This window comes from Pseudophryne corroboree, chromosome 11 (assembly GCF_028390025.1).
Source record: "Pseudophryne corroboree isolate aPseCor3 chromosome 11, aPseCor3.hap2, whole genome shotgun sequence".
NCBI classification, from domain to species: domain Eukaryota; kingdom Metazoa; phylum Chordata; class Amphibia; order Anura; family Myobatrachidae; genus Pseudophryne; species Pseudophryne corroboree.
The window spans coordinates 301963392-301976030 of record NC_086454.1 but is presented as its reverse complement, the minus strand read 5'-3'; the positions used below and the strand labels follow the sequence as shown (position 1 = coordinate 301976030).

Below are 12639 nucleotides of genomic sequence, written 5' to 3'. Positions count from 1 at the left end.
TCCGTTGGAATCATGTTGAAAGTGGCCATATCGGACAAGTGTATGGCCGGCTTTAGAGTATATACAGTATAAAAAGTGCTAATTCATATTTATGCTGTATTCACACTGAATTCAAGGAATTTATCTTGCTCTTCCTTCTGCTTTTATTTCCATTTTCTGCCACACATCTTCTGAAATGTGCTACTAGCAGCAAAATCTTTCTCAGATGCGTTTCTTCAAGTTATTCATTCAGTTGACACATGGCCCAGAACACTAAGAGGAAGCGAGTGTGTTGTGCAAGCCTTTGTGTATGAATTTTGTGGCTATTCTTTGACAGATTTCTGGCATCCCCCCTTTCCCCATCCCACCCAATAAATCAACGGAATGCAGCAAATGTTTTTGATTCTGGATGCAAAAGCTTTCTTATCAAAGTGCGCCCCCTTGTGTTTAATCTAGAAATTGCAATTAGAAATAACATTTTATTTAATGTCCTGATTGTGTCAATTTTACTGTGCTGCACTGTTGTGCTCAAAGGCTAAATGTTCATGACATTATAAACAACAAATTGGCTACCTAGCGTAATACCTTTTTAAGACTTGTTTTTACATTTCTATTAAGAATACTAAAGTTTGTAACTTTGCTCTGTCACAGGTTCTCAAACTCTGTCCTCAGGACCCCACACAGTGCATGTTTTGCAGGTCTCCTCACAGAATCACAAGTGAAATAATTAGCGCCTCCTGTGGATGTTTTAAAATGTGTCCATTAGTAATTAATACACCTGTGTGCCTGCTGGGTTACCTGCAAAACATGCACTGTGTGGGGTTCTGAGGACCGAGTTTTAGAACCTGTGCTCTATGTAGTTCTGTCTTGGTTCGCATTTTGCTGTTTTCTCGGCTGCCTCTTGGGGTACATGCAGCCCACGTCAGATGAATCAGCACAATTGGAAAGGCAATCCTCTTTAGCTGCTCCGTTAAACTTTGCTCAAGGGACGTTTTTACTTTGCTTTTCTGTATTGCTTCAAAAAAAATTAAGCCATCTTGTCTAAAATGTTGTGAGTTTTAATAAGCACAACTGCACACATAGATGTAGAAAAATGCTATTACACGCTAATAGAGAATACTTAGCCTCTTCAGCGATACCCTGCGCCAAATACTGTTTTCAAGACATCCTGAAACATCCTTATAATTTGCGCTCAAGAATTACAGCCAATAGCGTTGCAGTCATCTTGGCGGATGATTAAGCAGATTAGATAAGAGAAGACTGCTTCCTGTTTTTTCCCATCTATAGTATGAGACATGTTAAGTACTGTATTGACTTTTCAGACCCCCTGAAGATTTGTATGAGTATTGAGGTTAAACCTGTGTATCTGTTTCCTAGTTGACACAACACCAAAGCATCCTTCTCAGTCTACAGTCGGTCAGAAGGGGACCCCTAACTCCGCCTCCAAAACCAAAGACAAAGTTAACAAGCGGAATGAGCGGGGGGAGACTCGTCTTCACCGGGCAGCCATAAGAGGTGATGCACGGCGTATCAAAGAGCTGATAAACGAGGGAGCAGATGTGAACGTGAAAGACTTTGCAGGTAACAGACATGTGGAATGCAGCATAAACTGTACTTATTTCTCTGACGTCCTAGTGGATGCTGGGAACTCCGTAAGGACCATGGGGAATAGCGGGCTCCGAAGGAGGCTGGGCACTCTAGAAAGATTTATGACTACCTGGTGTGCACTGGCTCCTCCCACTATGACCCTCCTCCAAGCCTCAGTTAGATTTTGTGCCCGGCCGAGGTTGGATGCACACTAGGGGCTCTCCTGAGCCTTTAGAAAGAAAGATAGAAATTAGGTTTTTTATTTTCAGTGAGACCTGCTGGCAACAGGCTCATTGCAGCCAGGGACTAAGGGGAGAAGAAGCGAACCTGCCTGCTTGCAGCCAGCTTGGGCTTCTTAGGCTACTGGACACCATTAGCTCCAGAGGGATCGACCGCAGGCCCAGTCCTTGGTGTTCGGTCCCGGAGCCGTGCCGCCGTCCCCCTTACAGAGCCAGAAGCAAGAAGAGGTCCGGAAAATCGGCGGCAGAAGACATCAGTCTTCACCAAGGTAGCGCACAGCACTGCAGCTGTGCGCCATTGCTCCTCACACACACTTCACACTCCGGTCACTGAGGGTGCAGGGCGCTGGGGGGGGGGGGGGGGGGGCGCCCTGAGAAGCAATAATAACACCTTGGCTGGCAAAAATACCACAATATATAGCCCCAGAGGCTATATATGTGGAATATACCCCTGCCAGAATCTAGGAAAAAGCGGGAGAATAGTCCGCGGAAAAGGGGCGGAGCTATCTCCCTCAGCACACTGGCGCCATTTCTCCTACACAGATCCGCTGGAAGGAAGCTCCCTGGCTCTCCCCTGCAGTCTACACTACAGAAAAGGGTAAAAAAAAGAGAGGGGGGGCACTAAATTTAGGCGCAGTATACAATTATATTGAAAAAGCAGCTATTGGGGACATAACTCAGTTAGTCCCTGCATTATATAGCGCTCTGGTGTGTGCTGGCATACTCTCACTCTGTCCCCCCAAAGGGCTTTTGTGGGTCCTGTCCTCTGTTGGAGCATCCCTGTGTGTGTGCGGTGTGTCGGTACGGCTGTGTCGACATGTTTGATGAGGATAATGATGTGGAGACGGAGCAGATGCCTTTAGAAGGGATGTCACCCCCTGCGGGGCAGACACCTGAGTGGTTAAGCTTATGGAAGGAAATGAGTGCACGTATAGACTCCTTACATAAGAAATTTGACGACATGCCAAATGTGGGACAGCCGACTTCTCAGCTCGTGCCAGTCCAGGCGTCGCACGGGTCTTCAGGGGCTCTAAAACGCCCGCTACCTCAGACCGCAGACCCAGATGTCGACACGGATACTGACACCAGTGTCGACGACGATGAGTCTACCCTGATGCCCACTAAGGCCATTCACTGCATGATTGAGGCAATGAAAGAGGTGTTACACATTTCTGATATAAATACAGGTACCACTAAAAAGGGTATTATGTTTGGGGAGAAAAAACTACCTGTAGTTTTTCCCCCATCAGATGAATTAAATGAAGTGTGTGAAGAAGCGTGGGCTTTCCCTGATAAAAAATTGGTGATTCCTAAGAAGGTACTAATGGCGTTCCCTTTCCCGCCAGAGGATAGGTCACGTTGGGAAACACCTCCTAGGGTGGATAAAGCGCTCACACGTTTGTCTAAAAAGGTGGCACTACCATCTCCGGATACGGCCGCCCTCAAGGAACCTGCTGATAGAAAGCAGGAGGCGATCCTGAAGTCTGTATATACACACTCAGGCATTATACTTAGGCCAGCTATTGCGTCAGCTTGGAAGTGCAGTGCTGCCGCTGCGTGGTCAGATAAACTGTCAAAAAATATTGACAACATGGAAGTTTTGCCATATAAGGGTGAGGAATTATTTGGGGATGGTCTCTCGGACCTAGTTTCCACAGCAACGTCTGGGAAGTCAGCATTTTTACCCCATGTCCCCTCACAGCCTAAGAAGGCGCCGTTTTATCAGGTTTAGTCCTTTCGGACCCAGAAAAACAGGCGTGGAAAAGGCGGGTCCTTTCTGTCCAGAGGCAGAGGTAGGGGAAAAAGGCTGCAACAAACAGCAGGTTCCCAGGAGCAAAAGTCCTCCCCCGCTTCTTCTTCCAAGTCCGCCGCATGACGGTGGGGCTCCACAGGCGGAGCCAGGTACGGTGGGGGGCCGCCTCAAGAATTTCAGCGATCAGTGGGCTCGCTCACAGGTGGATCCCTGGATCCTTCAAATAGTATCTCAGGGGTACAAACTGGAATTCGAGGCGTCTCCACCCCACCGGTTCCTAAAATCTGCCTTGCCGATTGCTCCCTCAGACAAGGAGGCGGTGATAGCGGCAATTCACAAGCTGTATTCCCAGCAGGTGATAATCAAGGTACCCCTACTTCAACAAGGCCGGGGTTACTATTCCACACTATTTGTGGTACCGAAACCGGACGGTTCGGTGAGACCCATTTTAAATTTGAAATCCTTGAACACATACATAAAAAGATTCAAGTTCAAGATGGAATCGCTCAGGGTGGTTATTGCAAGCCTGGACGAGGGGGATTACATGGTATCCCTGGACATCAAGGATGCTTACTTGCATGTCCCCATTTACCATCCTCACCAGGAGTACCTCAGATTTGTGGTACAGGATTGCCATTACCAATTCCAGACGCTGCCGTTTGGACTGTCCACGGCACCGAGGGTATTTACCAAGGTTATGGCGGAAATGATGATACTCCTTCGAAAAAAGGGAGTTTTAATTATCCCGTACTTGGACGATCTCCTAATAAAAGCGAGGTCCAAGGAACAGTTGGTGGGAGTAGCACTATCTCAGGAGGTGCTGCACCAGCACGGCTGGATTCTGAATATCCCAAAGTCACAGCTGGTTCCGACGACACGGCTACTGTTCCTGGGTATGATTCTGGATACAGTCCAGAAAAAAGTGTTTCTCCCGGAGGAGAAAGCCAGGGAGTTGTCATCTCTAGTCAGAGACCTCCTGAAACCAAAACAGGTATCAGTGCATCGCTGCACGCTGGTCCTGGGAAAGATGGTGGCTTCTTACGAAGCAATTCCCTTCGGCAGGTTCCATGCCAGAATCTTTCAGTGGGACCTGTTGGACCAGTGGTCCGGATCGCATCTTCAGATGCATCGCTTAATAACCCTGTCTCCAAGAACCAGGGTGTCTCTACTGTGGTGGCTGCAGAGTGCCCATTTTCTAGAGGGCCGCAGGTTCGGCATACAGGACTGGGTCCTGGTGACCACGGATGCCAGCCTTCGAGGCTGGGGGGCAGTCACACAGGGAAGAAACTTCCAAGGACTATGGTCGAGTCAGGAGACTTCCCTTCACATAAATATTCTGGAACTAAGGGCAATCTACAATGCCCTAAATCAAGCAAAATCCCTGCTCCTACACCAGCCGGTGCTGATCCAGTCAGACAACATCACGGCAGTCGCCCATGTAAATCGACAGGGAGGCACAAGAAGCAGGATGGCGATGGCAGAAGCCACAAGAATTCTCCGATGGGCGGAGAATCATGTACTAGCACTGTCAGCAGTGTTCATTCCGGGAGTGGACAACTGGGAAGCAGACTTCCTCAGCAGACACGACCTCCACCCCGGAGAGTGGGGACTTAATCCAGAAGTTTTCCAGATGCTGGTAAACCGTTGGGAAAAACCACAGGTGGACATGATGGCGTCCCGCCTCAACAAAAAGTTGAAAAGATATTGCGCCAGGTCAAGGGACCCTCAGGCGATAGCTGTGGACGCTCTAGTCACACGGTGGGTGTACCAGTCGGTTTATGTGTTCCCTCCTCTACCTCTCATACCAAAGGTATTGAGAATAATAAGAAAGCGAGGAGTAAACACAATTCTCGTGGTTCCGGATTGGCCAAGACGAGCGTGGTACCCGGAACTTCAAGAGATGCTCTCAGAGGACCCGGTGCCTCTACCGCTCAGACAGGACCTGCTACAGCAGGGGCCCTGTCTGTTCCAAGACTTACCGCGGCTGCGTTTGACGGCATGGCGGTTGAACACTGGATCCTGAAGGAAAAGGGTATTCCGGAAGAAGTCATTCCTACGCTTATTAAGGCCAAGAAAGATGTAACTGCAAAGCATTATCACCGCATATGGCGGAAATATGTTGCATGGTGCGAGGCAAAAAAGGCCCCAACAGAGGAATTTCAGCTGGGTCGATTTCTGCATTTCCTGCAAGCAGGAGTGAATATGGGCCTAAAGCTAGGCTCCATTAAAGTACAGATCTCGGCTCTGTCGATTTTCTTTCAAAAAGAACTAGCTTCAGTACCTGAAGTTCAGACATTTGTGAAGGGAGTGCTGCATATTCAGCCCCCGTTTGTGCCCCCTGTGGCACCTTGGGATCTCAACGTGGTGTTGAGTTTCTTAAAATCACATTAGTTTGAGCCACTTAAAACCGTGGATCTAAAATATCTCACATGGAAAGTGGTCATGTTATTGGCCTTGGCTTCAGCCAGGCGAGTGTCAGAATTGGCGGCTTTATCATGTAAAAGCCCTTATCTGATTTTCCATATGGATAGGGCAGAATTGAGGACTCGTCCCCAGTTTCTACCTAAGGTGGTGTCAGCGTTTCACCTGAACCAGCCTATTGTGGTGCCTGCGGCTACTAAGGATTTGGAGGACTCCAAGTTGCTAGACGTTGTCAGGGCCCTGAAAATATATGTTTCTAGGACGGCTGGAGTCAGAAAATCTGACTCGCTGTTTATCCTGTATGCACCCAACAAGCTGGGTGCTCCTGCTTCTAAGCAGACTATTGCTCGCTGGATTTGTAGTACAATTCAGCTTGCACATTCTGTGGCAGGCCTGCCACAGCCAAAATCTGTAAATGCCCATTCCACAAGGAAAGTGGGCTCATCTTGGGCGGCTGCCCGAGGGGTCTCGGCTTTACAACTTTGCCGAGCAGCTACTTGGTCAGGGGCAAACACGTTTGCAAAATTTTACAAATTTGATACCCTGGCTGAGGAGGACCTAGAGTTCTCTCATTCGGTGCTGCAGAGTCATCCGCACTCTCCCGCCCGTTTGGGAGCTTTGGTATTATCCCCATGGTCCTTACGGAGTTCCCAGCATCCACTAGGACGTCAGAGAAAATAAGAATTTACTCACCGGTAATTCTATTTCTCGTAGTCCGTAGTATATGCTGGGCGCCCATCCCAAGTGCGGATTGTCTGCAATACTTGTAAATAGTTATTGCTAACTAAAGGGTTATTGTTGAGCCATCTGTTGAGAGGCTCAGTTGTTTTTCATACTGTCAAACTGGATATAGTATCACGAGTTGTACAGTGTGATTGGTGTGGCTGGTATGAGTCTTACCCGGGATTCAAAATCCTTCCTTATAATGTCAGCTCGTCCGGGCACAGTGTCCTAACTGAGGCTTGGAGGAGGGTCATAGTGGGAGGAGCCAGTGCACACCAGGTAGTCATAAATCTTTCTAGAGTGCCCAGCCTCCTTCGGAGCCCGCTATTCCCCATGGTCCTTACGGAGTTCCCAGCATCCACTACGGACTACGAGAAATAGAATTACCGGTGAGTAAATTCTTATTTTCGTGCTTTGTGGCTTTTTGTTCACTTTAGGCAATTATTGGGAGCTCCTTGGCCAAGTCAGTATTTAGAGAAGCCTTTTATGCCTCGCTTACATCCTGTGTTTGACGCAGGTGTTTTAGTAAGAATACATCATTGCTGTAATACAGGAATTAAAGACATTGACAAAAGTGGCACAGTGCATATGGTTCCTTGTCTATTAATGATTGAAGATCATTGCGAGTGATATGATGGAGTACTTGCATCACTACTCTCCTACAGTGTTTCTAATGGGTGCTACAGATGAAGGCTGTAGTCCTCAATTGTATACACTTACCACACTGGGCCGGATTCAGATGTCCCCTTCGCGTGAACCCGAGTGTATTGGGCGAGATAAGTGGGGGCATTTGAATATTTCCCTGCAATCTCGCGTCACTTTAGACGGTAGAGCGGGAATCGGGGGTGCGTTAAAATTTGAGGAGTCGTCATCCCCCACCCCCACATTGTGTTCTATTACCAACAGTCTGCCGACAATTCACACACTAGTGGGTTATACCTGTATTAGTTTGATTGCAAATGACTTACCTGCAACATGTTTTAGCCCATGTTCTGTCCAGTGAGCTCCTAGATGGCTAAGACTTGTGTTTATATCCTCAGGATGGACAGCCTTGCATGAGGCGTGTAACAGAGGTTATTATGATGTTGCAAAACAGCTGCTGGCTGCCGGTGCTGAGGTCAACACCAAAGGGTTGGATGATGACACCCCCCTGCATGATGCATCTAGCAACGGTCACTACAAGGCAAGTACATGTTCTTGAGATGACCTTGTTTAGCATGGAGGAGGTCCTGCTGCCAGAAAAGGTATTCGTGTCTTTAGATGTTTCATCGTTCTGGCAGTATATATAAACCCATGTTTGCTTTAATTAAAGGGGGCCTCTACCTTTTTCAGTTCTTGGTTCTATCCGATTTTCTTCTCCTTGCTTATGACAACTGAATACAGTAACATTAATATAACAGATTGCCTGTATCGGTGGAAAGAAATCTGTCTGGGAGCTTAAATGCTATGTAAGTTTCCCCTTTTAGGTGTTCATTAGACTGTAACTTTTTGTGGGCAATTCAGTTCCGCAGGATGGATGTGATAAGTTGTACTGAGACTGCCCTCGTGTCAATCCTTATTACAAGTTTCTGCAGCGGGGTACACTGGTATTCCGCAGGGAATAACATTGGGGTGTAGAGTTGGATCTTGATCCGAGGCACCGACAGGCTAAAGCTTTGATTGTTCCCAGGATGCACTGCACCGCCTCCTCTATAGCCCCGCCTTAAGGCACTGGAGCTCAGTTTGTAAGTAGGTGCCTGCAGGTCACTAATTGGGGGGCTGCGCTAGGCAGCCCTGAAAATAGCTTTTTTTTTTTTTTTTTTTTTAGAAGACTTCAAGGGCCGCAGCACAAGCATTAGATGTAGTGTATGTCATGTTGACATTCTGTGCTGTGGGTCCCGCCGGTAATTCGCGATCCGGTCGCGGTCCCAGGAGACGGTCCGCGCCGCTGGCGTGGACATTGTGGCCGTACAGGGCACAATATAGACCAGGGCAGGGAGCACAGGTCAGACTTACAAAAATGTGTTTGTTTATAAACTCCTTAGTACCCGGTGGTGAGGTTCAGCAGAGGGATAAGGCGCTGACCTGTAGTCCCTCCCCCAGCTCCAGGCGCCATCTACAGCAGTTGTTCCCGCCCTGGAGCTGCATTTCTCTCTCTCCATCAATCCCTGTCAGCGTTTGGGCACCATTTCACATAGCTATGCTGATCTTAGGACTGCTGGGCACGGTCTCCTCTGTAAAGCCGCCTGCCTCATCAGCGCTGTGCATTTACAGGGCACTTAAGTATTCTACATGTTGTTTAGACAGCGTTAGTTAAGAACAAGTGCACTACTATATGATTATTTAGTACAAGTATTCTGTGATATACATCCAGTGTTTACTGTGCATTGTTATATCTGTATACATACATATCTATATGTAGCTTTACTAGTCCAGTGCAGTCTTATTGTTTATATGTAATCATTTCTGCATTGTACCTGTGACTGTGTGTGCCTGTAGCTGCTGTGTGGATTCTATTCTGTGTATCACTATATTCTGTACCCTGGGTGTTTAAGTGCGTCAGGGTCTCATTTCAAATATAGTGTTCCACACTGTGTTTCAGTCACCTCACACCGCTTAAATCCTCTGTTTTGTGCTATGCATTTGCTATCGCATAACACAGGTTTTGTTTTGCAGGTATTGGGGTATATGCAATTGCGGTCGAATTCCGTCTGGAATTCGACCGTTTTTAAATTAGACACAATTCGACAGTCACATACCCTCCCGCTGGGACCCGAATTCGACATATTCAATAAAAAACGGATTCGACAGTCCCGCCGTCGAAAAACGGACCAATTGACGGATAGTGTGCGTCCTGGATTCGACTTTTTCGACGGCACAAAAGTAATTAAAAAACCCAGAAAAAAATTGCGTGGGGTCCCCCCTCCTAAGCATAACCAGCCTCGGCCTCTTCGAGCTGGTCCTGGTTGTAAAAATACGGGGGGGGGAAATTGACAGGGGATCCCCCGTATTTTTACAACCAGCACCGGGCTCTGCGTCCGGTCCTGGTGCAAAAAATACGGGGGACAAAAAGCGTAGGGGTCCCCCGTATTTTTAACACCAGCACCGGGCTCCACTAGCTGGAGAGATAATGCCACATGCGGGGGATACTTTTATACCGGTCCCTGCGGCCATGGCATTAAATCCCCAACTAGTCACCCCTGGCCGGGGTACCCTAGAGGAGTGGGGACCCCTTAAATCAAGGGGTCCCCCCTCCAGCCACCCAAGGGCCAGGGGTGAAGCCCGAGGCTGTCGTCTCCCTCCCCCCCCCCCCCCCCCAATCCAAGGGCTGCGGATGGGGGGCTGATAGCCTTGTGTCAAATAAAAGAGTATTGTTTTTTGTAGTTCTACAAGTCCCAGCAAGCCTCCCCCCCCGCAAGCTGGTACTTGGAGAACTACAAGTACCAGCATGCGGGGGGAAACGGGCCCGCTGGTACCTGTAGTTCTACTGCAAAAAAAATACCCAAATAAAAACAGTACACAGACACCGTGAAAGTAAAACTTTATTACATACATGCACACCAACATACATACATACTTGTATTGCAAAGGGTGATACAGCGCCACTTGTGGGGTATAGTCTCAGTACTAACTTGATATATATGTTGTAATAAAAAGATATATGATGTAATAAAAAGGTATAAAAAACACAACCACCTTGTTAGAGGTGTCAGCCACCCCTTAAGAGTGCAACACTAGTACGGTGCTGCCAGAGAAAAGATATAGTGGAGGGATAAGGGTACCGGCGACTAATGTTGTGTAAATATGCAAATAATTAATGTTAAAAGCTTAAGATTCATGAGCCAAAATATATAAAATCGAACAAACAGTTTTAATAGCACATATAGATAAAATACATAAAAGGTCATATAATATCCGAATCAGGTAAAAAGGTAGCAAGGTAAAAGACTTAGCTTTAAAATAGGCAAGGGGGTCACTGCAGGGAACCCAACGCGTTTCGTCACATCAGACTTCTTCAAAGGGTCCCTTTCCCTGAATCCCGGGACCCCCCGTGACTCCTGTCACAGAGGGTCCCTTCAGCCAATCAGGGAGCGCCACGTCGTGGCACTCTCCTGATTGGCTGTGCGCGTCTGAGCTGTCAGACGGTACATCGCACAGCCGCTCCATTATCTTCAATGGTGGGAACTTTGCGGTCAGCGGTGAGGTTACTCGCGGGACCTTTTTCAGTGCGTGGTCCGGGTAAATGCGTTTTCTTTTTTTGCCAAGTACGTGGATTACAAAAAAGAAGAGGACCGATCTACACTGGATTTTGGTGAGTATAATTTTATTTTCAGGTACACCGTGGATTCTACTTGGAGAAGTGGACCGAACCTCGTGTGAACATAGGTAAGTATGTATGTATGTTGGTGTCCCTGTAGCTTGCGGGGGAGGCTTGCTGGGACTTGTAGTTCTGCTACAAAAAACAATATTCTTTCTTTGTGTCTCTTGGCTATTAGCCTCCCATCCGCAGCCCATGGATGGGGGGGGACAGCCTCGGGCTTCACCCCTGGCCCTTGGGTGGCTGGAGGGGGGGGGGCTTGATTTAAGGGGTCCCTACTCCTCCAGGGTACCCCGGCCAGGGGTGACTAGTTAGTGATTTAATGCCAGGGCCGCAGGGACCGGTATAAAAGTGTCCCCCGGCTGTGGCATTATCTCTCTGACTAGTGGAGCCCGGTGCTGGTGTTAAAAATACGGGGGACCCCTACGTTTTTTGTCCCCCGTATTTTTTGCACCAGGACCGGACGCAGAGCCCGATGCTGGTTCTAAAAATACGGGGGATCCCCTGTCAATTTTTCCCCCGTATTTTTACAACCAGGACTGGCTGAAAGAGCCCGAGGCTGGTTATGCTTAGGAGGGGGGGACCCCACGCATTTTTTTTTCCTGGATTTTAACCCATTCCCACTAAAAACCATGCTCTCTCTATTTTAGTCGGTTAAAAAAAAATATATTATTTTAAAAAATATATAAATAGTTGTGTCTCCTAATAGACAAACCAAGTACCTAATCCCTTCTAATATAAATAGATATGCTATTAGCAATAAAAAAAAAAAAACACCACAAAAACCATGTTTTTAAAATTTATTAGATTCCGCCAGCAAAGTGAGGCGGAATAAAATTGACGAAATTACTGTCGAAAAGCACTGTTGTCGAATCGACATTCTTCAATTGAATATACTTTTTGTCGAAAAGCCGCATTTTTACCATTGCAGACATGTCGAATTTGATAACTGTCGAATTTTAAAAAGTCCAATCTGAAAAGTCATTTTTTTTTTGTCAAAGTACTGTATTGCATTGTCGAATATTTTTTTTGTGTCAAATGCCCCGTTTTTCGACATTTGCGGCAATTCGACCGCAATTGCATATACCCCAATATCTGTTGTATATTACCACAGCCTCTCACTATATTCAGGAGGCGGCGGCCTCTGATGCAGGCGTAATGGCTTCCAAGTCGACTACTACGTCTATCCTGGCTCGCTGGATTTTGTGGTTAAGGTCCTGGACTCCAAAATGACCTTGGAGGTTCTCCGTTTTAAGGGAGACATACTCTTTGGAGAGGATCTGAACAAGATCGTGACTGACTTGGCAACAGCTAAGACTGCATTTCTCCCAAGTACTAATCCTTCTGCTCCGAAAGCTAAGTACCACTTTTTGTTCCTTTTGACTTCCAGATAAGCAAAGTCAGGCGTACTCGAGACAGGCTCGTACTTCCAAAACCACCAAGCCCAAATCTAAGCAGCCTTGGGCCGCCAGTCAGCCTGCTTCCAAACAGGACAAGCCTGCGGCATGACGGGTGGGGGACCCCAGGGTGGGAGGCCAACTTCTGCTGTTCGCCCAGGCCTTGTTAAAGACCACTTCAGATGCCTGGGTGTGGGAAGTTCTCTCCCGGGTATGCGATCTCCTTCAAGAGACGTCCCCCTC

General features: G+C 47.5%; 1 protein-coding gene across 3 annotated transcripts in view; it reads left to right on the top strand.

Moving 5' to 3' along the window:
* Positions 1-12639, top strand: part of ANKRD11 (ankyrin repeat domain containing 11) — a 446248-nt gene that overhangs the window by 385280 nt on the left and 48329 nt on the right. For all 3 annotated transcript variants that reach the window (XM_063945538.1, XM_063945536.1, XM_063945537.1), the window contains 2 exons: positions 1357-1560; positions 7743-7885. In XM_063945538.1, coding sequence (XP_063801608.1) covers positions 1357-1560; positions 7743-7885 — 347 coding nt within the window. The remainder of the gene's footprint in view (positions 1-1356; positions 1561-7742; positions 7886-12639) is intronic.